The sequence below is a fragment of the Phoca vitulina genome, unplaced genomic scaffold, assembly GCF_004348235.1.
Source record: "Phoca vitulina isolate PV1807 unplaced genomic scaffold, GSC_HSeal_1.0 scaffold7, whole genome shotgun sequence".
Lineage (NCBI taxonomy): Eukaryota > Metazoa > Chordata > Mammalia > Carnivora > Phocidae > Phoca > Phoca vitulina.
In genome coordinates this window covers 10,782,940-10,808,876 of record NW_022589710.1, presented here as the reverse complement: position 1 = coordinate 10,808,876, position 25,937 = coordinate 10,782,940, and the positions used below count along the sequence as shown (strand labels likewise).

General features: G+C 41.3%; 1 protein-coding gene across 1 annotated transcript; it reads left to right on the top strand.

Annotated features, from left to right (window-relative positions):
• Positions 1–3,191: 3,191 nt before the first annotated feature.
• Positions 3,192–25,517, top strand: SPTSSA (serine palmitoyltransferase small subunit A). Its single transcript, XM_032404931.1, has 2 exons — positions 3,192–3,397; positions 24,266–25,517. Exons 1-2 carry the CDS (start codon positions 3,295–3,297, stop codon positions 24,367–24,369), a joined length of 207 nt encoding a protein of 68 aa, XP_032260822.1. The 5' UTR covers positions 3,192–3,294; the 3' UTR covers positions 24,370–25,517.
• The last annotated feature ends 420 nt before the right edge of the window (positions 25,518–25,937 follow it).

Genomic DNA, 25,937 nt, shown 5'->3' with positions numbered 1-25,937 from the left:
ATCAGGGTCCTTGTGGATCGCTGGTAAAAATTATATGATTTTTTTGCTTGCCAATCCCTAAGAAGCTTTAGAGAGCTTCTCCCACTCCCCTTTTTCTGTTTCAAACCTTCCACCTCAATATCTTGCTCACTCTCAACAGAGGACCTTACTTTAGAAAAGGCCTTTCTTTTTCTCTAAGAAAACTGACGCTGCAAAGTAGGGAGTTCCTTAACTTACTCTTTTGTGTTTATGTCCCTCTGACTCCCAGCTTTCCCTCCTTCCCCTCTCAGGAAAAGAGCTATTGGCTCCAGTTTCTTAAAGCTTTAGATCTGATCCCCCAGCTCACCATCTTCACCTGTATCTTTAAGCCCATAAACTTGCTCACACCTCTCCCATCTGAAAATCAAACCAAACAAAATCAAACCAAACAAAAACCCTTGCTACCATCCTATCTTTTTCTCATCACAGGCAAGCTTCCTGCAAAGATAAATCTGATTAGCTCACTTCTCTTCTGACTTCCCCCGCTCGCTCTCTAATCCGGTTTTTGCCCTTATCATTCCACAATGAATGAGTCATCAATTGAGCCCCAAGTGGACAAAACAAATTGGTCTTTCCCTTCTTCCTTCCTTTTGCCCTCCCTGAGCCACTTGATCTCCTGGCTGTCTCTTCTTTTTTTGGCTTCTCCTATAGGTCCCTCCTCTTTGCTACCAAATCTCGGCTCCTCTTGAGTGCCATTTATTGGCTCCCTTTGGACTCTCATCCCCTAAATGCCTGAGTGGCTGGGTTTATTCTGTACTCTGTTCTTCCCATGCTGTGTGCTTTCCCTGGGTGAACTTATCTGCAATCACAGCTGCAATTACTAGGGGCTTATTGAAAACTCGCAAGACTCTAGCTCCTGTTCGGGCTTCTCTTCTGAGTTCTGGGTGCATATGCCTAAATGCCCACTGGACACCTCCACTTAGATGTCCCTCAGGTCCCTCAGACTCAGCCTCATCCTAACAGAATTCATGTCTTTTCAGCCAAGCTTCTTCCCCTGGATTCTTTGTGAATATTGTCAGCATCCAGGATCCTAGTCTCTTTTCCCCATTTCTAGTCAGTTGTCAGTAATAGTAAGATGAAGGAATTTTTGTGCCCTAGATTCCCAAGGAAGTTGAGGGATGCAGATTGGCTTGGTAGGGCTGTACTCCCAAAGAGAGGCCGTGGATTGAGGAGCTACATACACTGGGGAGAACCATGTGGTAGGAATGGCAATTAGGGAGCTGGCCCAGTGAGGGAAGGGTAGCTATGGATGATGCTTCCAATCCTGGGTAAACTTAATTCAGCATCACTAAGTGCTGAGGTATTTGGAGTTCTTGAAGAAAAAGGATCAAAGCTTGCATATACCCAAACAGATCTGAAAAGAAATACTTCAGAGAGGAATGAGGACAGAGAGAAGCCCAACACAGTAAGATTCGGAAATGGGAAGGCCAAATGTACATAGATCTCTTAAGGGTAAGGAGACCCGGAGTGAGTATGGGTTATAGTTGCTCCATTTACAGGATCTACCTCTGTAATGTCTCCAACCCGATTCTCTTTTTCTTAGTATCTTCTAGGCTTCTGTCCACCCCCAAGTCTTGTTTAATCTTATTAATCCATTGGCTCTTTTAACTTTTGTATATCCAGGTAAAAATTCCTTTGCTTCTTACACAAGGTCCTTCAGGATATGGTCCCTGTTAATTATCCAGCTCCATCTCCTGCTATTGACTACAAATTCTTTTTGCTTCAGCCACATGAAAGTTCTTCCAGCCCTTTAAAAGCATGACACCTTCCTATAGTGGTTCCATGTGCCTGTGCTTGGAATATCCGTCTCACCCTCTCCTCTCTAAACTCATTCATTCTGCCATTTCTACTTTTCCTTTATACTAAGCTCAAGTACCATTTCCCAGAAGTCTTTTACACCCCCAATCTGATTTTCTCTGGGCTTTTGTGGCAGCCTACACATAACATAAAAATACCCTTTACTACATCTCACTGTAATCAGTTAACTTGCTTCTTATCCTTAGTAGACTGGGTACTTTATGAAGGCAGATCTCAGTCTAGCCGGCTATCCCCAATATTTAGCTCATAAACAGCAGCTGATATTTCTAAATGAATAAATAAAAAGTTATCAACCATGAAAGTTTTAAAGTTTAAGCAGTAGGATATTTAAAAGAAACTTTTTAACATTTAAACAGCAGGCCATTTAACTGTCATTTCACATGCTCTTTATCTTGTTCCTGAAGGTGAGTGCAATAGTGCTGGCCCATTTGCCAGTGGGAAGATCTGGACATTTAAAAGTGCTTCTCCAGGAGGTATCATCAGCCTAGAGACGGATCTCAAGCAGCCTGTCATCTACAGAACCCACCAGATCAGCGTCCTGTTCCTGGCCTTCACCTACAGGGTGCCTATAGCCACTGAAAGAGGTATGCGGATAGACATACTTAAGGTAATCTCTCCTTGTCTTTAGGTTAAGGAGTGCATGGGGTGGGTATGTCGGTCGACGTGGGTGTGTTCATGTGGGTGTGTTTGTGTGTGTGTGTGTGCACGCGCGCGCGCCGTGGATGGGGGAAGGAGGAAGGAGGCAATGTGTGCATCGCTTCTTCAGAGACGCCTTCCCTGACCTCCCTGACTAGCTGACGTTCGCCTCGCCACCCTCAGAGCACCTTATTCTCCGTCTCTGCACCGATCACAGCTTGACTTGCATTCGTGTGGTTAGTGACCGTCTCCCCCGCTAGATCGTACACTGCGCTAGGTAAGGAACCTCCTACGTTCCTCTTCACCCCTGCAATCCCCCTGCCCAGTAGGATGCCAGATATTCCACAAATCTGTCTTCGACGAGCGCTTCCGGGCCCGACTGCAGGTACCGACCACCCCGGGGCGGCCTCGGACGGCTCCCGCGCCGCGACCCCACCGGGGACTAAATCCCCGCCCACCAACGGCCTGGCGAGGCGAGGCGGGGCGGGCAGGGCGCGGCAGACAGCGCGCGGCGGGGCGCTCTCGCGCGGAAGGTTCTCCCGCTCCCGTGGGCGCGGCCCGGCTGGGGGGAAACCGGGGAGCGGGCGGGCGCGACGCGTGGCCGCGGATGGGCCAATGAGCGCCGGCCGGGCGGGGCTCGCCGCCGACTGCCCGGGAGCGCGCGGGGCTGGGCGTGCCCACGGGTGACGCGCCGGGCCGGACCCGCCAATGGGCGCACGGTGGCGGGCGGGCGGGCCTCGCGGCCGGGGGCTGGAGGACGCTAATCGGAGGCCGGCCGGACAGACTGACGCTCGGCCTCAACGACGGAGGCGCGCGGCGGGGATGGCGCTGGCGCGGGCCTGGAAACAAATGTCCTGGTTCTACTACCAGTATCTGCTGGTCACGGCGCTCTACATGCTGGAGCCCTGGGAGCGGACTGTGTTCAGTATCCTGCCCAGGCCGCGGGGGCCGGGGTGGGGGAGCGGGAGCCCGGGCCGCATCTTCCCGGGCCCAGGCGCCAGGGGGTGGAGGGGTGGAGGCTGGGGGGCTGAGGGCGGCCCTGCAGGGACGGCGCGCGCGCGCTGACTCGCCTCTTCGCTGCGGGCACGCGGGGCGGAGGTCTCGGGCCGAGGGCGGGGCTCCCGCGGTTGGGGAGAATGGGGGGCTAGAACTCTTGAGATCCGAGGGGGCCTGTGAGTCGCTGGAGCGGAGGTGGAAGCGGCTTTACTGTTGGAGGAAATCCCCTAGGGCGATGTCTAACCAGGTTTGTCCTCGCTTGCACTTCGGCCGCGCCTGCCTTGGGTTCAGTCCCCTGGTCTTTGGGAGGCAGGGACCGTGTTAAGTGGAGCAAATCGTTCCCGGCTGGGACGCCTTTGACCTTTAACTGTCCCTGAGTTAGCTGACTTTGGTCCTAATGAGAATGCTAACCAGTTTACCAGACTTTTAATCATGTGAACTTGTGTTTGTGACACCCCAGTATAGTTTTTGAAAACAGTTTGTTGTACCTTTTTGGTTTTCGGGATGGGGAGTTTAAAGACTGTGTTTTATTCATTAAGTTGCTGTTTTCACAGTCCATAGAAGTCGAGCCAAGAAAGGAATTTGTGGTTAATTATAGACAGGGTTTGAAACTGTGTTTTCATAGATAGCTGATAGATACTTGTTAATGATACTGAAGGTTCACTATGAGCCAAGCAGTTGTGCTAGCGTTTTGCCTGTACCTCAACTCATCTAACTTCATAACAACCTCACTTAATACGCAAGGTTGTGAAAATAGGCTTTCTGAAGTCTGTGATGTTTGTGTCATTTGTCTGTGTTGACATCCCTTGATATTATTGTTGCAGAATACATACTAATAATGAGCTGTAACTTTCTTCTTCTTCTTTTTTAATTTGGGGGCCAATATGGAACATTTCACACAACATGCTTACTTCATACAGGCTCCCCCCTTTTCTTTAAATTGAAGTGTAGTTAACACAATGTTACTTTTTTTTTTTTTTAAGATTTTATTTATTTATTTGACAGAGAGACAGTGAGAGAGGGAACACAAGCAGGGGGGAGTGGGAGAGGGAGAAGCAGGCTTCCCGCGGAGCAGGGAGCCCGATGCGGGGCTCGATGCGGGGTTCAATGCGGGGCTCAATGCGGGGCTCGATCCGAGGACCCTGAGATCATGACCTGAGCGAAGGCAGACACTTAACGACTGAGCCACCCAGGCGCCCCAGTGTTACTTTAGTTTTAGGTATACAACAGTGATTTGACAACACGGTATGTTACACGGCCTCCTTTTCAAGGTGGTTTAGTTTGGAGTAGCTTCAGAACAGCTTTGCAAATGCATTGTTGCATTCAGGTGGAGTGACTGAGATGATTTCATTCCAGGCATTAATAAGTGTGTTTATTTGTATTGAACTAGGATAAGATTGTACTCAAAGCTGTTTTTTGTTTCAACACTTTGGAGGAATCTTAAGCTGCTTACAAGGAAATTTATTTATTTTTATTATTTGTTTCCAAAGCTTTCCAGAACTTAAGAACCATAATTCGTATTTTGGATTTAAAGTCTGAATGTAAAGTATGTTCTGAATTCCTGCACCATTTATTTGTAGTTGCAGTTCTATAGGTTAGAGCTCCTGAAGTTATCTTTCTAAAATGTATACTAAAATATAGAAGCACATATTCTTGACTCAGTTAAAATCATATTTTTTTAAAGGGGGAGGGGCAGAGGGAGAGGGAGACTTTTTTCTTTTTTAAAGATTTTACTTATTTATTTGAGAGAGAGAGCAAGCGCACAAAGGGAGAGTGAGAGGGAGAAACAGACTCCCCTTTGAGCAGAGAGCTTGATGTGGTACTTGATCCCAGGACCCTGAGATCATGACCTAAGCTGAAGGCAGACACTTTAAGCGTTAGAGCCACCCAGGCACCTGAGAGAGAGTCTTTTTTTTTTTTTTAAGATTTTATTTATTTATTTGACAGAGAGAGACACAGCGAGAGAGGGAACACAAACAGGGGGAGTGGGAGAGGGAGAAGCAGGCTTCCTGCCGAGCAGGGAGCCCGAGGCGGGACTCGATCCAGGACCCTGGGATCATGACCTGAGCTGAAGGCAGATGCTCAACTGACTGAGCCACCCAAGCGTCCCAAAGATTTTATTTATTTGTCAGAGAGAGAGAGAGAGAGAGCGAGCTTGAGCACAAGCAGGGGGAATGGTAGATAGAGGGAGAAGCAGGCTCCCTGCTGATCAAGGAGCCCGATGTGGGGCTCGATCCCAGGACCCTGGGATTACGACCTGAGCTGAAGGCAGACACTTAACCAACTGAGCCACTCAGGTGTCCCCTTTTGTCTTTTTAAAAAAATTTGTGTATTTATTTACTTAAGTAATCTCTACACCCAACGTGGGGCTCAAACTCACAACCCTGAGATCAAGAGCTACGTGCTCTTCCAACTGAGCCAGCCAGGTGTCCCTCAGTTAAAATCATCTTAAAAATGAATTTAAACAATGTTGCACTAAATTGACACTCTTTATGTCAGAAGTTGAATGTAGAGCCCACTGCCAGTCTATTAAATCTTTTACACTGAAAAGCTTTTCTTTGCATGTGGATACATGCTACAGTGTCGATGGTATTAAGGTTTTTCTGTACTACATAGTAATAGTAACAGTGTCCTATAAATAACCTAGATGATGGCTTTTTTGGGGGGATGGAGGAATAAATTATGTACTGAAATTTAGTGCTTCTATAGATTTTTCCTTTTGAAGCTTTTGACTTGTCATTGGTTTATGTGACCAAGTGATTTCAGTTTTAAAAAAACTAGTGAGAACAGCAACCAACTAGCATTGGGTCCTATAGAATCCTATGGTTTTAAACCTAAGATTAAAAAAAAAAAATTATTTCAAGGATCACATGATTGAATTAACCCAAGGTAGAAATGTAATCCTTTTGACATAAGATGATCGTAAATTACCATAAGCTGTTATATTATTCTAACAACTTCTAGAGTTAAAGTCAGGCATTTCTTTATTTATTTATTTTTTAAAAAGATTTTATTTATTTATTTGACAGAGAGATAGAGAGAGAACACAAGTAGGCAGAGCAGCAGGCAGAGGGAGAGGGAGAAGCAGGCTCCCCGCAGAGCAGGGAGCCCGATGCGGGACTCGATCCCAGGACCCTGGGATCATGACCTGAGCTGAAGGCAGCCGCTTAACCGACTGAGCCACCCAGGCGCCCTAAAGTCAGGCATTTATTATTGTATAGTTTGAAACATCTATTTGAGATGAATCTGTATTCTAGCTTGGAGGAAGGAACTGAATGAGAAAGCTGGATTCCCCCCCACTCATTAGGAGCTTTAATTACTGCGAAGTAGTTTGAATTTCATAAATTTGTTAATAATTAGTAAGCTTCACATAGAACAATTTTGTGGCTAGTTACATGGTTTTGGGAAAGAGACATACTTTCTTAAAAATAACATTGAATATGGTTATCACTGCTAGCAACCTTAAATTTCATGTAGGAAAAATTTGTCTGGCTATCTGAGAAATGGTCTCTGAGTTAGAAGGTCCTAAGAGAAAGACTCTAGAAGAAGGTAATCGCTGCTATAACTCCTTTAATAAATTGAAGTCCCTGTTTTAGAGAACACTGATAGCTCGCTATTAACTACTTCTGCACATTTTCTAGGGGCATCCTTGAACATCTGAATTTGCTTCTCTGTTTCTCCAGATCAAATAGCTAGAAGTTAATTATCAGTTGTTGTAAATTGAAAGGTCAATCCCAGTTGAATATGAGGGTTTTTGAAATTATCTAAGTAAGGAAATTGTGAGTCACAAAAAATAATTTTCAGTATGTTTTTAAGGAAATGCATCTGTGTCAAGTCAGGCACACTGTAAATGGTTCTTGAAACAGCAAAATTTAAAAATCCGTTTTGTAAATCCTTCCATGCTAGGGCCCATATCCTATTTTTTTCTCTTATCATCTGCTTTCTGTTACCACATTTGAAATGATACATTAGCTTTTTTTTTTTTTTTTTTAAAGATTTATTTATTTATTTGACACAGAGAGATAGAGCAGGAACACAAGCAGAGGGAGAGGGAGAAGCAGGCTTCCCGCCGAGCAGGGAGCCTGATGCGGGGCTCGATCCCAGGACCCTGGGATCATGACCTGAGCTGAAGGCAGTCGCTTAACGACTGAGCCACCCAGGCGCCCTGATACATTAGCTTTTGCTTTGCAGCCAGTATTTGAACTTTTTCCATGTGCAGACATGGTTTCTATAGTGCAGGAAAAGGGGATGTGACACGTGATTAAAACAGAAGGCAACAATAAAGTGAAATCAAATAAGTGGAGTAGTATTACAGTGAGTGCTGCAGCAGACCCGTGCAGACTGAAATCCATTGAGCTCTTGCTCCAGAGTAGAAGTTGTAACACGTTTCTAAAGCCCCCTTTCCCTACTGGCAGCCATCAGTGGGAAAGGAGACCAGGTTTTGTAACCAAGACAGGTTTTGTAACCAGTGAGACACTCCCTGTAGTGCCTCACTGAGTAACATTGTAACCATGCTATTGAGGAGAGGTGTGGAAAAATGAAAAATACCCTGTTAAAATTATTTGAAGCAGGGGCGCCTGGGTGGCTCAGTCGTTGGGCGTCTGCCTTCGGCTCAGGTCATGATCCCAGGGTCCTGGGATCGAGCCCCGCATCGGGCTCCCTGCTCAGCGGGAAGCCTGCTTTTCCCTCTCCCACTCCCCCTGCTTGTGTTCCTTCTCCCGCTTTGTCTATGTCAAATAAATACATAAAATCTCAAAAAAAAAAAAAAAAAGATTATTTGAAGCATAAGTAAGAGTTATTAACCTTTAAAAATTAAATTTATTCTGTAGTCACTGAGCTATATTTGCTATCTCTCTATGGCTTCTTATGTTTCCATGGCATTTTATACTTCTATTTATTTTAAGCCAAATGTAGGCAATTTTTGGTTTTTGTTAGGAATTAGATTCTCCCTGAAAGACAATCTATGTTTATTTGTTTCTTCAAGGAAATAAAAAAAAATATTATTTTTTTTGGGAGAGAGAGAGCACGTGTGCACACACACACCAGTGGGGGGTGGGGTAGGGCAGAGGCTGAGGGAGAGGGAGAGAGAGAATCTCAAGCTCAGTGTGGAGCTCCATGCGGGGCTCGATCCCAGGACCCCGGGATCATGACCTGAGCTGAAGTCAGACGCTTAACCAGCTGAGCCACCCAGGTGTCCCAGGAAAGAATTTTTTTAAGACCACAGTGCTGGACACAGATAGTGCTTGAGAAACATTTGTTTGTGTATTGATTTGTCATTTCAAAGGAACTGCAGAAGTATTGGGGAATGGTAAAAGAGACCTGATTTTAAACTACTTTTGGGGTAGCTTTGGAACTTGGCCGTTTCTGATGAACAGAATTCAGTTCTTAGAATTCAGATTTTAAGAAGTAGAAAATGCTATAGATGGAAAGAACTTCTTTGATTTATTTTAACAGATGTTAACAAAATTGGCATTTTTATGTCTACTCATTTGTAAAATATGTATGCTTGCTGAATTCTGCATTTCACAAATATTAGGTACCTCCTAATTGCCAGATACTATTCTAGATAGTGGGGGTATGACTGAACAAAACAGATAAAAATATTTATTCTAATGCCACTAGATAGGTTAAAAATATAGACTATTAGATTGTTTTAGCTGTTACGGAAAAAAATAAAACAAGAGGATAGGAAGTAAGGAAGAACGAGTGTTTTTCAATTTTAGCTAGAGTGGTCAGGAAGGGCATTTAGAAAGATTTAAGCAGGGAGAGAATTCCGGGAGAATGAGCATTGTAGGCAGAAGGGACAGTAAGTATGAATGCCTGAAAGCATGTCTGACCAGCATGTCTGTCCTGTTTCACAGATAGCCCACAGGCCAGTGTGGCTGGGGCGGAGTGAAGGAGGGTATCCGCGTAGTAGGAGAGAAGATCAGATCCTGTAGGATCTCCTAGGCATTGGATTCAGAGTTCAGGAGATAGGGGAGGTACTCATACCTTTTGAGTAGAGTCACTCAAATCCAGTAAGAATTTTCTCATTGATATTTTAATATTTAATAAACTAGGAAAATAAGCCACAAAAACATACATTTCTCCATGAGACTTGAAATTCTTTTCATTTTGAATGGAAAAAAAAAAAATTACAACCTGGAAGTGTTTTGTTTTGTTTTTTTCATTTTTAACATACTGAGTTCTAGAACAAGTTTTCAAGAAGATGGACTTCAAGGAAGTTAGAGCCAGGTTTTAGGGAAAATTGGGATTTATACGTGTTCTCAGATGGATCCACCCTGGGGTCGTTGCAGTAGAGTGAGCTGGGCAAAAAGTGCCTTCCTTGGGACACAGGGCAGGGAGAACACGGGGACTGGGAGTGCTCAGAGAACTTTCAGGGAGGTATTTGAGTGTTTTGGTTTTTTTGTTTTGTTTTTGTTCCCCCCAGTGGGAAGAAGGTGTGGACTGGGGTGCAGAGGTGTGCTGGGATGATGAGGATGCCAGGCTGACTGCCTGGAACAGGGCTTCTTCAAGGTGGTTTGGGTGTGAAATAAAGTTGAAAAAACAGGTTAGGGCCATTTATGAATTCACCAGATACTTCCGTGTGCGTACCTGGTACCAGGTGCTGGCTTAGGTGCTTGCCGTGCATCTGAGCAAATGAGACAAAGATCCTTGTCCTTGTGGAACTTTTATAATTGAATTATATAGTATGCTAGGTGGTAAGCATTATGGAAAACAGAAAAGTAGGTCAGTGCACATTTCTTATCCCACTGACCTACTTTTCTGTTTTACATAATGCTGTTTTTAAAGAGGATATTGGGAGAGGCTCTGTTGAGAAGGGATATTTGAGTAAAACATAAAGGAAGTGATGGAGTTAGCCGGGTAGAAATCTGAGGGAAGAGCATAGCTGGCAGAGGGAACAGCCAGTGCAAAGTTCCTGAGTCCAGAGCCTGCCTGGCATATGTGAAGGCCACCACTGAGGCAGGTATGACTGGAGCAGTAGGTGATGAGGTCAGAGTCAGTGAGATCCTGGAGGATTTTTTTTTTTTTTTTTAGATTTTATTTATTTGAGGGAGAGAGAGAGCGTGTGTGTGCGCATGGGAGGTGAGGGGCTGAGGGAGAGGGAAGAAGACTTCGCTGAGCTGCGATTCCGATTTGGGGCTCGATCCCAGGACCCTGAGCTAATGACCTGAGCTGAAGGCAGACGCTTACCCGATTGAGCCACCCAGGCGCCCCTTGGCTTTTAATCTTAGTTGAAAAGGATGCCCTTGGAAGGTTTTTGAGAGAGGAGTGATCTGATCTGGTTTCAAGTTTGAAAAAGTTTACTTTGGCTGCAGATTTGGGATAGTTTAAGGGTGGTGAGCGGAGGCAAGGGTAGAAGCAAAGGTAGGTATTTTGGATTGAGGTAGGCTTTGCATGGTAATGAAAACGAGCATTACAAAATTCATGATGTATGCTATTTCAGTAGCAGCTAAATTAATTTATTTTCTTAGATTTTTGCTGTATCCTCAAGTGCTCACAGCTAGAATTGAGAATTTTTCTTTGCATCTCAATATACTAAAATATTTAAGACTGAATTCTTAAATAAAAATAGATTATACCATCCTCATGGTTCAAAACTCAAAAGGCACCAAAAAGGTAGCTGGTCAAAGTCTTCTTTCCACCCCAGCCATGCCAGGACAACCAGTGTCACCAGTTTCCTGCGCCTCTCTCCTGAAGTATCTGTGAACACCTGGAAAATGCTCTTAATCCATGTTTAGTAGTGCCTGGTTTGGCGAAACCAGAGTTTTTATAAGGCAGTAGAGAGGTGTTTGAGGAATATATTTTGCTATGCCACTTCTGGAGGTATTAATAATTAAGTTAGTATCTCTTTCTGTGTATTTCCTATGTAACATATTTTTGTAAATAAACACAACAAACAAAACAAAATTGACTAATAAGAACCCTATATTTTGGCCCTGGGGGTTTGGGGGAGTGGGAGGGGTGGGGACCTTTAGATCACTTTCTCTGTCTTTGGCAGAGCTTCCTCTGAGCTATTCACCATAAAAACTCCAGTTCACCAGAGTCTTCTACTAGAACTTTCTTCTTAGTGAGTGCCTCTTGAAGAAAATGTACATACAGAATTCTTTGACACTTTAAATAGAGTTCCAGTAAAAATCAGCATGTGGTTTGATGATTAGGCAAAATTCCTAATATCAGAGAAAGTTACTTCTAGAAAAATATTCTTAGCAAATCAGCTTAACAAATATGATTTCAGAATAATGTTGAAATAACCTGAACATTGCCTTCAAACTTAAGAAAAAAAAAATAATTTCTTCTCAATAATCTTCAGTCTTCTATATTTCATGCCATTTCCTTTTGAACTTCCTTTTGTAGAAATGAATGTAGTCTCTGTTACAAGGGAGGGGTGAAGGTGGGCGGGGGAAGCAGAGGTAAGAATAATTGTAACTGAGAAATTAAAACTTGCAAGCCCCGCCCCCCCCCAGAGGTACTCAGACGTTTTGTTTGTGTAGCCCCTCCAAGAACAAAAAGCATGTTATGTTGGCGAACATCTTATTCATTTAAGTTAACATCAGAAATATTTCATAGTAAATTTAGACAGTTAAAAGGATTTCATTCCTTGCTTATGTGTATTTTATTATTGCATATTTTTGTTAAAACCTTAAAGCTGTTTTTTCTTGTACAATTCTTAGAAAATGTTCATCACATAGCCTAATTGGCAAAGCCAGCCCTCATTGTGAAGCCAAATAGGCTAAGCCAACCTTAATTCCTGTCAGAAAAAGTTCAGTGCTATTTTTCTGCTCAAAAAATTGTTACATAAACACTTTTACTCGTCTCCCCCCCACACTTTTTTTTTTTTTTTAATTTATGACTTGATTTGACAATCATTGGTTAGTTCTCATCCATATTGACTGTGGATTTTTGTAAGTGGTAACAGGTACATAGATAACCAATGTATTAAGCTTGTTTGGTGAATCTTCATCCTCACTGTTTCCTGGACCACCACACATGGGTATGCTATGGGACATTTCTCACTCCTTTGACTCAGACAGCTTTGTTGAGCCTGATCTCAGTCTGCACATCTGGAGTTCCCATCTTGTTCATGGCTAATTTCCAGATTTTTTTTGAGTGCCTGAAGGGCATGCTTCTTGAAGCCCACTCCGTGAGTGCACTTGTAACTGTTGACAGTGTATTTTCTGGTCAGTACCTCACTGATGGCAAAAGGCCCTTCTTCTCGCCATCCTTCTTTGTAGGAGTCATTCTGTCAGACCCAGGCTGGAAAGGTGTCTCACTTCTGAATTTAAGTTATTAGATGAATAGATAGGTGAGGCTTATAGCTGTGCCAGGAGTTTATTACCTGAATGCAATAAAGTGCAACTCAAGTTAGTTATTATTCCTTTGTTTGCTGTCCCAGAAGTTATTTTATACCCTGGGGAAATGCATAATTGTAAGATTCAGGAAGTAAAGTGGGAGAAATGAAGTTGTACGGGGTATGGGAAGGGAAACTAGCAGATCACCATAATTGTCAGATCAGTTTTAGGAGAGGGTATATTGGTAGCTGAAGCTCTGTAAACCCTTCCCCTGACCCCATCCGAACCTTCTGGAAAGTCTTCTTTGTCTATCTGAGGCTCATGGGCTTTAGTTCAAAGACAGCTGCTCTAGCCTGTTTTACCCTGTCTTGATGTTTGGTGGGCTAAGTGAAAATGTTAGAATATCCCTTATCTATACTCCTTAGGATATTGTAATTTCTTCTTTAGTAGCTTTCAGGAAAGGTGGAAGATGAAGAAAATGCTACACAAGAACTGAGTGGTCTGTAAAAGAATGGGCAGGGGAAGTCGCACAAGGTTGGCAGTGGGGACGGAACACACAGAGAGATTCTGCAGTGTTTCAGCATGTGTACCAGTGATTTGTCAGTAGAGGGGACTGTGGCTCATTATATATATAATTAATTAATTAATTAATTTTTAAGTAAGCTCTATGCCCAGTGTGGTGCTTGAATTTGTGACTCTGATAAAGTCACATGCTCTACAGAAGGGGCCAGCCAGGCGCCCCTTCCACTATTTCACATTCTTAAGGACTTTGTGACCCACTCCACCCCCTAGGCTGTGAGTGTTGTAACATTTATGGTACTTAGGAGCAAAGAGAAGATAGATTCTTTGGCTTAAAAAAAAAACAAAACTCCAATGTTCAAATTTAATAATTAAAACTATATGTTCCAGAAGATCTACTTAATCAAGCATATATTCTTTTCATAAATCGAAATGCTTAAAAAATAGTAGTTAAGAAATGATAGATATTATTTATGATCAATAGCTATGAAAATTAGAATTACTACTAAAACAAGACTTCTGGCCATCATGTGTTCCTGGAAAATCCCCAAATAACAGGATTTATGGGAAAAGAGCACTAGAGCAGACCACTCAAAATCAGTGCAACTTAGTCACCAAGCACTAACCAAAACAATAATTGGCATCTTGGGGGATAACTTGGATAGCCCAGGCAGGCAGGCTGGAGGCTGCCTCAGGGGACATTAAAAATGTCTGGACAGAATTGACTGGAAATGCTTCGGTAGGGCAGATGGTGTGGGCTGCCATTGAGGAGGTGCAGGAGGGCTGGGCTGGCCGGGAGGTGTGCCTTTCTGGAGAGGGAGCCTGGCTGCAGATGCTGACTTAATTTTCTTAAGATAGAGCTCAAAGGATTCCTGTCTGTGCAGCAACCGAGCTAAAAGATGTTTCTTGAAGAAGATTATAATTCTCCCACTAATCTGGCTCCCCTAATTTATGAAAAATCCCATAGGAAACAATGCAGCTCCTATGCTATACTAGTGTGAGCTAGTGTGATGTGAGCCAGCTGATGTTGCAGAAATGTATTACAGCAGAACAGATTAGATTTCAGAACAGACTGGGATTCTGCCCCCTCCATCTCCCCCGACCCTGGGGCTTCAAATCTGCATGAAATTAATAGACACTTTAATTATAAAGGTGCACAGTGAAACGTAGCCTTGGTGTCTCTGGGCTCAGAGCTGCAAACCATTTCCAGGACTGGTTCGGAGTTGAACATGATCATTAGTGGTTTCAGCAGCATGCTTTTTTGTTTGTTTAGTTTTTAAAGAGTTTGTCATCAAGTTGTAGTTTCTAAAATGAATTTCTATACTTTGGTATAATCAACACACTACAGAAAGGCTGGAGAATGTGTTTTGCTTGCTAAACACTAACTTCTGATGCTGAGGTGATGTCCTTTAATATGACCCACAAATACCAAATTAGTTAATATATACAGACTGTAACAGTATCAGTATCTTCTACTTGCTTTCATTTTAAGGCAGTTAGAAAAGTATCAAGAGATAGTTGATATGTTTGGTAACAATATACTTTCTTAATACTTCTCTTGGTGATGATTTTTTTTTTTTACTAAGTTTTTTTTTTTTTTTTAAAGATTTTATTTATTTATTTGAGAGAGAGAGAATGAGAGACAGAGAGCATGAGAGGGAGGAGGGTCAGAGGGAGAAGCAGACTCCCTGCCGAGCAGGGAGCCCGATGCGGGACTCGATCCTGGGACTCCAGGATCATGACCTGAGCCGAAGGCAGTCGCTTAACCAACTGAGCCACCCAGGCGCCCTTTTTACTAAGTTTTTAATTTTGATTTGAGTATAGTTAACATACAGTGTTACATTAGTTTCTGGCCTACAATATAGTGATTCAGTAATTCTACACATTACTCAATGCTCATCATGATAAATGTACTCATTTTAAGATTTTGTTTATTTATTGAGAGAGAGTGAGAGAGAGCATGTGTGATTGGGGGTGGGGGGGAGGGAGAGAGAATCCCAAGCAGATTCTGCTCTGAGCACGGAGCCCGACGTGGGACTTGATCCCATGACCCGGAGACCACGACCTGAGCTGAAACCAAGAGTTGGCCAACTGACTGAGCTGCCCAGGTGCCCCAATAAATGTACTCGTTAATCCCCATCACCTATTTCACCCATCCCCCACCCACCTCCTCTCTGGAACCATCAGTTTGCTTTCTGTAGTTAAGGGTCTATTTCTTGGTTTGTCTCTCTCCGCTTTTTTGTTACTCTCCTTTGCTTGTTTGATTTCTTAAATTCCACCAATGAGTGAAATCATACAGTATTTGTCTTTCTCTGATTGGCTTATTTCACTTAGCATTATACTCTCTAGCTCTACCCATGTTGCAAATGGCTAGATTTCATTCTTTTTTTTATGGCTGAATAATATTCCATTGTGTGTGTGTGTGTATGCAGACACACATATATACATACATGTACATACACACACATGCACATACCCCACGTCTTCTTTATCTGTTCATCTGTCAATGGACACTTGGGCTGCTTCCAGAATTTGGCGATTGTAAATAATGCTGCAGTAAATGTAGGGGTGCATATATCCCTTTGAATTAGTGTTTTTATATTTTTTGGGTAAATTCCCAGTAGTGCAATTACTGTATCATAGGGTACTTCCATTTTTAACTTTTTGAGGAATCTCCATACTGTCTTCCACAGTGGCTGTACCAGTTTGCATTCCCACCAACGGTGCACAAGTGTTCCTGTTTCTCTACATCCTCGCCAACACTTGTTTCTTGTGTTTTTGATTTTAACCATTTTGACAGGTGTGAAGTGATATCTCGTTGTAGTTTTGATTTGTGTTTCCCCGATCATGAATGATTTTGAGCGTCTTTTCATGTTTCTGTTGGCCATCTGTATGTCTTCGGAGAAATGTCTGTTCATGTCTTCTGCCCATTTTTTAATTGGATTATTTGGTTTTTGGGTGTTGGATTGTCTAAGATGATCCCCAGTTTTTTGAGGTCAAGGGAAAAAAAATCACAGTAGTAAGGAAGATTTCCTTTTTAGAGCTTTATTCAGTAGTTGACAGTTGTTTTCACTTAGGGTTTTGATTGCTTTTCACAAAACAACCTATAATAATACTTTATCAAATGATTTTCCTTTTTTTATTAAGATGGTTCCTTAAATTAGATTTATCAGAACTTTTGAGTATTTCTAAGGATAAAAGTAAACATTCAGAATTGACATTACAAAAGAAATTTGACTAATAGAAGATTGGATTATTTTAAGTGACGTTTTAGCTTTGTTTTTTGAGTGAACAGTGCAGTCAGAGACTTAAAGCTTGAAATTATTTATTTATTAATTTTTTTTTTTAAATTTATTTGACAGAGATACAGCGAGAGAGGGAACATAAGCAGGGGGAGCGGGAGAGCCACCCAGGTGCCCCAGCATTGAAATTATTTAGATTAGTGAAGAGGTGTAAGTCATACCTGCTGGAACAAAGGTCCCTGGCCTTTTTCCAATGAGAAACTACTTTTGATTTCTCCAAAGTCTTGCTTTGGAGGTTACTAAGGTAGGCGGTGATAGTGCAGTTACTGATTGGGACAGAAAGTGTTAGTTACTGTGGTCTTGCTTCTGATGTACTGTACTTATCTTTAAAGCATTTCCTCTCTTTGTTGTCAGGACTTTTTTTTTTTTAAGTTGCTGGGGAAAGGGTTGGGGATGGCCCTTGTATGGGCAAAAGAAATCTTTTTATTTTTTCCTATCTAGTTGGAAACTTACCAGCTCATGATTAGTTGGGGATCCCTGTTAAAGAAACAGCGAACCTACAGATATATGGTTTTACGTTTGCTTTTAAATTCATTTGCTTTTAAATCCATGGAACCCATAAAATATTTATGTTATATCCAGGTTATAAATAACATCTGATTGTTCATTCAGTCCTTGAATAAACATTTATCTTCAGTGCCTGCACATATCTTGGCACATTATCTGCTCAGTTCTTGAATGATTTATGAAGTACCCACTTTATCTAGCAACACACCACAGCTGGAAGCAAAGGAGCAGCTGAGCCAAGGCACTCTCACTCTTAAGCACTTAAAATTCAGTGGTAGAGGGGCGCCTGGGTGGCTCAGTCGGTTAAGTGTCTGCCTTCGGCTCAGGTCATGATCCCAGAGTCCTGGGATGGAGCTCTGCATCGGGCTCCCTGCTCGGCTGGGAAGCCTGCTTCTCCCTCTTTCACTCCCCCTGCTCATGTTGTGTCTCTCTCTGTCAAAAAAATAAATAAAATCTTTAAAAAAAAATTCAGTGGTAGAGATAGTTATAAACACACAAAACAATTTTTTTTTTTTAGTTTTTGAGGTTTTTTGTTTGTTCTAGATTTCACTAACTTTATTCTATACTTCTCAAATCATGTAGCCCCCTCTAGAATGTCATCCTGGTTAATTTGTGTACAGCTGCTGATATGTATATTACAGACAACTGTAAGAGTTTGGCAGATAGAAAGATTATTATTTTGTGTATTACCTTCCAACGTATGTGTGTTACAAAACATTGATTGTTTGCATTTTTTCTCTGTGTGTGTGAAACAGGAGATTACGTTAAGGGTGACTGCAAGGTGGTGCCTAAGTGCCCTCTCCATGCAGGTGGGATCCGAAAATGTTAATGCAGGAAGCGGCCTCATTTTATGGAGAAGAAACTTGGTTCCAGAGGGGTTGTGATGTCCCAGAATTGTACTATAAATTAATAACAAATTAGTAGTAGGGTGACCTTGAGCAATTCCCAAGCAATTGTCTAAGTCATGATGTTAAATGCCTGAGCCCTCAAACAATAGTTTTAATAAGGATTATATTGCCTTTTGTTGCTGAATGGATTTGATTCATAATTCTCATGTCAGCCCTGAAGGGTAGGTGATGTGTGTCCTTATTTTATAGACAAGGAGACTGGTGATCTGAGAGTTTTGACACAATCAGGGATTGGCAGAGTCACAACTCAAACCAGGGCCCTGGTGTTCCCAGTACCCATTTCTTGTACTTCCCAGTGTGTGAAACTTCCCAGTGTGTGTGTTCAAGAATGCAGTGGATTGAGAAATCCACTCAAGTACCAGATAAAATTATAGGTAGTATATACTCTAAATGGTATATGTTTAGCTCTGTTTGTGAGAACACTTCTAAGGAGATAAACCTTGCAAATGTCACAACAAAACCAGTGCCTACGAGTTTCAATAAAACTACTATTTTAAGTGGTGCCAAGCATAATCTCAGGGAATATTCAGCTGAGTTACATGGGAGCTATTTCAACTACATTGCTTAAATTCCATTTGTAGAAAGCTACTTATAAAAGGTGCCTTCTTTTTGCATTTTTTGGAAAGGTGATTATTAAGGCTAGTAGAAGTTCCTCATGGTCCCAGTGTCTACTTACTCACCTACTGTATAGTTAAGTTGGTTTAAATATTATGTTTCAGAGCTTTAAGATAATTTTTGGAAATAATTTTGACATTTAATTGTACAGAAAACTTACTGTTAGAGGCTTACTTAATTATTATGATTCTGGAAATAATTAGGAGAAATGGGATCAGAATATAGAAACATTTTTTTGGAGAGACACAGGATAAAGTTAAATGTAGTAAGTGGCTATGAGTAAAAGGTTAGGTTAAGTTTTTTTATTAAATATTTTTTTTGAGCAGCTTATAAATTGGCATTTTTGCATCTAGGTTCAAGTGACTTTCAATAATTTTCTGTTTATCTTGGCCAGAATCAAGAATTCTTTATTCTGTTTCTGAGAGCTGAGACTTTCTGTTTATTTCTTAGTAACAAATTAGACCCAATGATGTCTAACTCCAGTTTTGTAAAGGGGGAGAATCCTTCACACACGACAGTTTTTAGTCTAGTACTGTATGTGGTTTAATTTTCCTTTACAGTTCTTTTTTTTTTTTTTTAAAGATTTTATTTATTTATTTGAGAAAGAGAGACAGAGAGCACAAGAGGGAAGAGGGTCAGAGGGAGAAGCAGACTCCCTGCTGAGCAGGGAGCCCGATGTGGGACTCGATCCCGGGACTCCAGGATCATGGCCTGAGCTGAAGGCAGTTGCTTAACCAACTGAGCCACCCAGGCGCCCCATACAGTTCTTATTAAAAAAAAAAGTTACTGAATATTCAGGCATACAAAAACTCCATAAATAATAATACAGTGAATGTGCATATACTACCAGCTAGGTGAAGAAAAGCATTACTAATACCTTTGAAGCTTCATTTATGCCCCTTCTCAGTTAGTTCACCTTTCTTCCTCTCCCCATTTCACCTCACCAACTAACCATCCTGATTTAGCATATATTATTATCATTTATTTCCTACTGCTTTTATTCCACATATATATGCATCACAGCATAATGCTATATAAAGTCATGAACTCTAGTACCTTATGATTTTTTTATAAAGATTTTATTTATCTGAGAGAGAGAGAGAGAGAGCATGAGCAGGGGGAGGGGCAAAGGGAGAGGGAGAAGCAGGCTCCCTGCTGAGCAGGGAGACTGATTCAGGGCTCCATCCTAAGGACCCCAAGGTCATGACCTGAATGGAAGGCAGAATTATAGTGTTTATTTATTTATTTAGTAGAGAGAGGGGGAGGGGCAGAGGGAGAGGGAGAAAGAATCTCCAGTAGGCTCCCCGCTGAGCACAGAGCAGACTCTGGCTCCATCCCATGACCCAGACATCATGACCTGAGCCAAAATCAAGAGTCAGATGCTCAACTGACTGAACCACCCAGATGCCCCAGTGTGTACATTTATGACTTAAATAAAAGTGTAAAAAACCTTAAAAACATTCTGAAAATATAATATTGCCCAGAAATGGATTTTGTTTTTCTTTCTGTAGTCACTATAAAGTTTTTCATCACCATAATGTGAAATGTGTAGAAAGTGCCACAACGAAGCTAGAATCAAATGTTTCTTGAGGAATTTCGTCATTCATTAAATATTTATTAAGCATGTGTTATTTTAGATGTTGGAGATACAAAAAAGAGAAGACATTGTTCCTATGCTCAAGAAGTTGATAATCTGGATGAGAGTATGAGATACATAAAAAATAGGTAATGTCAAGTAATAAGGGCCAAATTCTATGAATAAAGAGCTTTATGAGCAGTAGGGCCAGGAGGCTGGGTAAGAATGGGAAAAATATGAAAGCTAGGGAAGGCCTCATATGAGAGAGGATAACTAACCAAGCTCTAAGAATGGGTTTTATTAGAAGGAATAGGATTTTTCACATATAGGAAGGTATTATGCATAGTGGTTAAGAACACAGATTTTTGGTTTGAGTGATTTGGTTTGGAATTGGCTTTATTGCTTACTCTGATTTCAAGATTCAGGATTACTTGAACTTGCTGAAGGATTTTTTTTTTTTTTTTAAAGATTTTATTTATTTATTTGAGAGAGAGAGTGAGAGAGAGAGAGAGCACAAGAGGGGGGAGCGGGAGAGGGAGAAGCAGACTCCCCGCCGAGCAGGGAGCCCGATGCGGGACTCGATCCCGGGACTCCAGGATCATGACCTGAGCCGAAGGCAGTCGCTTAACCAACTGAGCCACCCAGGCGCCCTTGCTGAAGGATTTAACACCGTGCTGGGCACACACTGGACATTCCCAGAATGAAAGCTATGGTTAGTACTATTATTCTTACTCATATTATTATTAAACCATAAGCAAAAGCAGAGCAGTATGAAAATATAAAGCATTGTTTTCTGAGACTCACATAATATGGCTCTGAGTAGGTTGTGTTTGTCAGGGGAATTATTTGGAGCGTTGAAAGTTAACAGCGGGAAAGTAGTGTAGTAGGTGATACGCTTGGTCTCTACCTCAGCCCCCTCTGCTAGCTGATGTATCTCTCCCCCAGTCTCTCTTGTCTGCTCATCCCATCTAGCTGCCCCCTTCTTCAGAGTATTGGCCTTGGCCAAGGCAGCTGTCTTACCCAGGTGAGTTTTTCTCACTTAGTTCAGCCAATGATTGACAGATAAAGGGATACTGAAAGTCAGGCCTCTCGCCTCAAAGCAAAATCAACATGTGGTATAATTCAGGCTCCAGAGCATCCTGTGGGAGCTGAGCCCCTGAACCTACTTACCTTTTTCTCCCTGCTCAGTTCTGCTCTACTTACTCCTCTTCTGCTAAAACTCCCTTGTACAAGAATCCCTGTCCCAGTCTCTCAATTTCTGTCTACTTTTATGGTCTCCAACCTAAGGTACTTTGGACTAGATTGGGAAAATTCTTGGATGTTTGGCTTAGAATTCCAGGTGCTGTCCTATTGCATTGGGAAGCCTAATGTATAAAAGGATCACTTTAGTAAAAGAGTGGCATGGAAAGTGGCTAGAGGCCTAAGATGGGAGCTTTGACATAATTAAGGAGTGATAAATACCTCACTCATTTATCATTGATTAGGGTAGGGGAACATGAGATAGGAAAGTCATTTGTCGGGGTTGGGAAGAACTGAGAAGTCTTAGATAATTTGAATCTGTGGAGGAGGAATCAAAGAAGTTTCTAGATTGAGTGATAAGGCAAATAGTGAATCAGTAGTAACATCAACTATTTCAGATAGTTGAAAAAATAAGACTCCTAGAAAGAGGTAGTTTTGGAGAAAGTTAATGAGTTCAGTTTTGACTCTTGAATTTAAAGTACCTCAGGAATGTCATAGGTGCAAATGATGAGGAAGTTGTAGGAAATCCTTGTCTGCAGTGCAGAAGGTGGGTTCACGTCAACAACATTAAGGTCATTGTTTAGGCTACAAGAGTTTGCAGGACCCAAGACAAAACATTGGGGATTCCATTTCGTCATTTAGAATGCTTTCAGCTACAAGTATAACAAAAATTTAAAACTGGTTTACGAGTAAAGGAGGTTTATTGGCTTCTGTATCTGAAAACCCAGTGATGGGGTGGGTTTCAGGTGTTTGGGTGAGGTTTCTGGTTTCGTTTTTCTGTGATTACTTTTGTTCTGCCACCTTCATGTGTCAGTTTTGTTCTAAGTTTTGTTTTTTTCAATGGAGGCAAAGTGACTCTGGTGATGCCAGGATTCCATCAGCAAGCTGCATATTCAGAAGGAGAGGGAGAGAATCTGTGTTCCTTAATTCCTGGTAGAAGTGCTAAACTTGGAGCTGGTTGATCGTTTTTTTTTTTTTTTTTTTAAGATTTTATTTATTTATTTGACAGAGAGAGAGAGACACAGCGAGACCAGGAACGCAAGCAGGGGGAGTGGGAGAGGGAGAAGCAGACTCCCCGCGGAGCAGGGAGCCCGATGTGGGACTCGATCCCAGGACCCTGGGATCATGACCTGAGCTGAAGGCAGACGCTCAACGACTGAGCCACCCAGGCGCCCTGGTTGATCGGTTTTGAGGGGGGAGCACTGTTACAAAGAGAAGGGTTTTCTGATTGGTTACAATCAGTCAGGGCTGGAGATGGGATAGGTTAGGTCCATCTAAAGAGCGTGACTGTCATACTGGGTGGAGGGATGGAGTGAGTGTTTGGGACAAAAGCACAAAATTCACTCTAATTATCTTACATATGAGGGACAGATAGGGAAAAAGAGCCAGTGACACAGGAAAATGGTGAGAGAGATGGGAGAAGAGTCCTAGAGAAAAGTACCTTCTTAGCTCAGAGTGGGAAGGGTTTTGAAGAGGAAGGACTAAAACTGTCAATTCAGATAGCCACTGGATTTGATAGGTGACCACTGGTGACCCGAAAACAGCGTCTCTAGCCCGCAGGGGTAGAATTTAGATGGTTGTGTGATGGGCAGTGATATGGAAGCAGTAAGTGTGTGTGTGTATTTAAAGAAATTAAGGGGTAAATAGAAGGTGGTAGTTTTAGAAAGAACTGGATTAAGGGAGGCTAAAAAGTAAATGTAAAAAATAATTATGGGAGACTTTCATCCATGTTTGGGGGTTTAAGTCAGATGGCTTCAGTCTGTGCTCTGGCTGTAGAGATGACTTCTTGTAGGTCCCCAGACTTAGTATTTGGTCAGGCTCTGAGGAGTAATGGTCATGATGAACATTTCACAGGAAAGCTGTTAGGGTCAAGCGAGATAATATATAAAAGAGGTTTGTCAACTGAACTGTTATACAAATATTAGTTGGTAGTAAGCACATTATTTATTTAAACCCTATCTTCTTGTGAAAGAATGTCACGCATTGTGGAACTACCAGTATGTAGAGTCGAAAGGTTTGAAAGTTAGGAGCGGGGACAGGGGAGAGAGAGAGGATGTGAAGGAATGGATTAATAAAATGTGGTCCCAGTCCAGAAGTGGTTATTCCTTTGAACATGGCTACATGACAGCAAAGCAGAAAGCCCTTAGGGTTTACATAATTTTTTTGGCAGTATTTTGTGTGGCCCAAAAAGAGGACCCCTTGCTGATTTGCATGTATGCCATTTCAGTTCCTTTGGAACGAGGAGAAAGGAACACAATACAAATGTTTATTGTTTAGGTGGTCAGGATGACTTTTATTTGATGTTGCAAAGTTTAGTGATAATAATAATAAATGTTTAATAGCAGTAGATGCTGTCAGTTTATATGTCATTAGGTATGTGACTGATCTTGGCTTAGACTCTAAAAGCCAGTGCTTTTAGCCAAATAGTCTAAATAATTTAAAAATTCTTGGATCATACATTCTTTTTTTTCATACATTATTGTTGAAGGTGGTAGACCTTTTGAAGTCATTAAATACAATTTTGTTCTTATACATTTCTGTTTCTTAGGTTGAACAGTGTCGCTTTCTTCATTTTAAGCTCTCTGATGTTTTGAAGTAAAGCAGGGAGAGTAACAAACAGGTGCCTATCTTGGAAGGTGATAGTGAAGGTCAAGTGAGCTACAGAACTTAGAATGGTGTCAGGCATAGTTAATGTTAGTGGCTATAATATTCGTTTCTGACACATATGAGAAAGCATTAAGTGAATGGGTACTTCAACATGAAACAGTTGAAAAAATCGGGGGATTTACTTTTGAATCAATTAAGAGAATGTAAATTGTTTCCTTAACTACAACTCAGATTCCATGCTGGTTTCCATCGTGGGGATGGCCCTGTACACGGGATATGTCTTCATGCCTCAGCACATCATGGCGATCCTGCACTACTTTGAGATTGTGCAATGACCAAGATGTGACCAGAACTGAGCGGCTCCTTGGGGAAGAACCACCCTCTGAAGATGGAATGAAACCTCATCAGCTGTCATAAGAAACTCTACTAGATGTCAACATAACCAACCCTATGAATATAAAGACTAAAATTCATGAGTAGAACAGGAAAATACTCCTGACTCATGTGTTGTGTTCTTTATTTTTAATTTTAAAAGAGGCTCTTGTATAGTAGTTTTTGTCTATTTTAACATTGTAGTCATTTGTACTTTGATATCAGTATTTTCTTAACCTTTGTGACTGTTTCAATATTACCCTGTGAAAGCTTTTCTTAATGTAACTTTGAGTACATTTTAATTGCCTTCTATTTCTAAAACCCAAAGTCATTAGTTGGGCTTTACTGTTCTTGCTATTGTATGGCACATACATCTGCCTGGATATATTTCTACTCTTGACCAAAGTTTTGTAAGAAACAATACAAGATTTGGGGCAGGGGGATGGGGAGGGGAGGATATTTTATTGAGAACTATTTACAAAAGACTTACCTGTAAGTTTGAACTCAGGAGTACAGTTTTAGCTATCTAGACTCTACTCTTAACAGCTTTTGCTTTAAAACTAAGTATTTCTTAACAATGAAAAAGAAAGATCTTGCTAAAGTTAAAATAAGGAACATTTCACCTTTTAAATATTTAATTCTTATGTGGACTCATTTCCAGAAAACTTTGGTGATGGTTCTTATGACAAAAGGTGGTTAAATAGCATTATTATGTAATGCTTATATACCATAGAGTTTTTAGTAGAAAGTAAATCAGTTTCCTCTGAGGGTTATTAGTAACAATGTACTTCCTTAAATTTAGTTTTCATGATTGTAATGGGTGCTGCAAATGCATTTGCACATTGCAATAAGATGAGATGAATTGTTAAAAACTATAGCAAAAAGAAATGTAAACTTGGTTAAAATCCTTTCACTCTTTGTATTTTTTTTTAAAGATTTTTATTCCTTAAATGTAAAATGACTACCTAATTTTTTGATGTAAACTCATTAAATTCAAAGAAAAATCAGCTGATGTAGTGGTATATTTTTTCCTCGATTGTTAAATATTGATCTAGTATTTAAATTTCTGAATTGATTGCTGTGGATAAGTAAGCAGTTAAGTATATTTTAACATGTCTCTCAACATAAAAGTATTGCTAATTTAAAAAACTAGACCTATTTTAACATGCCTCCCGTAATAAGTTTTGCTATTTTAAAAAATGTAAGTATTTTTGGCTCTTAACTTTTAAGAACTAGCCTTTTGAAGTGTTTTTTAGTCTAGAGGTATGAAGTAATATATAAAAGTTTGGTATTTTCAGAGTCAATTTATATCATCACTATTAAATACGGATGGTGAGGATAATTTGTAATTATTTAGTTTTAGTATTCAAGCAAATTAATGAATATGAGGAATTAACTTTGAATTTGTTCAATTAATGCTCAAGTTTGGCTTTGCCCCAGGGACCCCCCATAGAGAACCATTGATAAGTGGATGTCTAATATCTGAATCTCTGGTGAGTTGAAGGCAGGAAAAGTTGGGAATCCCTAGTTT

Bases quoted from the DNA above. Each gene is read 5' to 3' on its own strand.
- SPTSSA (XM_032404931.1), top strand. From the start codon at position 3,295: ATGGCGCTGGCGCGGGCCTGGAAACAAATGTCCTGGTTCTACTACCAG. The intron at 3,398-24,265 runs GTATCCTGCCCA...ACTACAACTCAG, and splicing joins CTGGGAGCGGACTGTGTTCA to ATTCCATGCTGGTTTCCATC.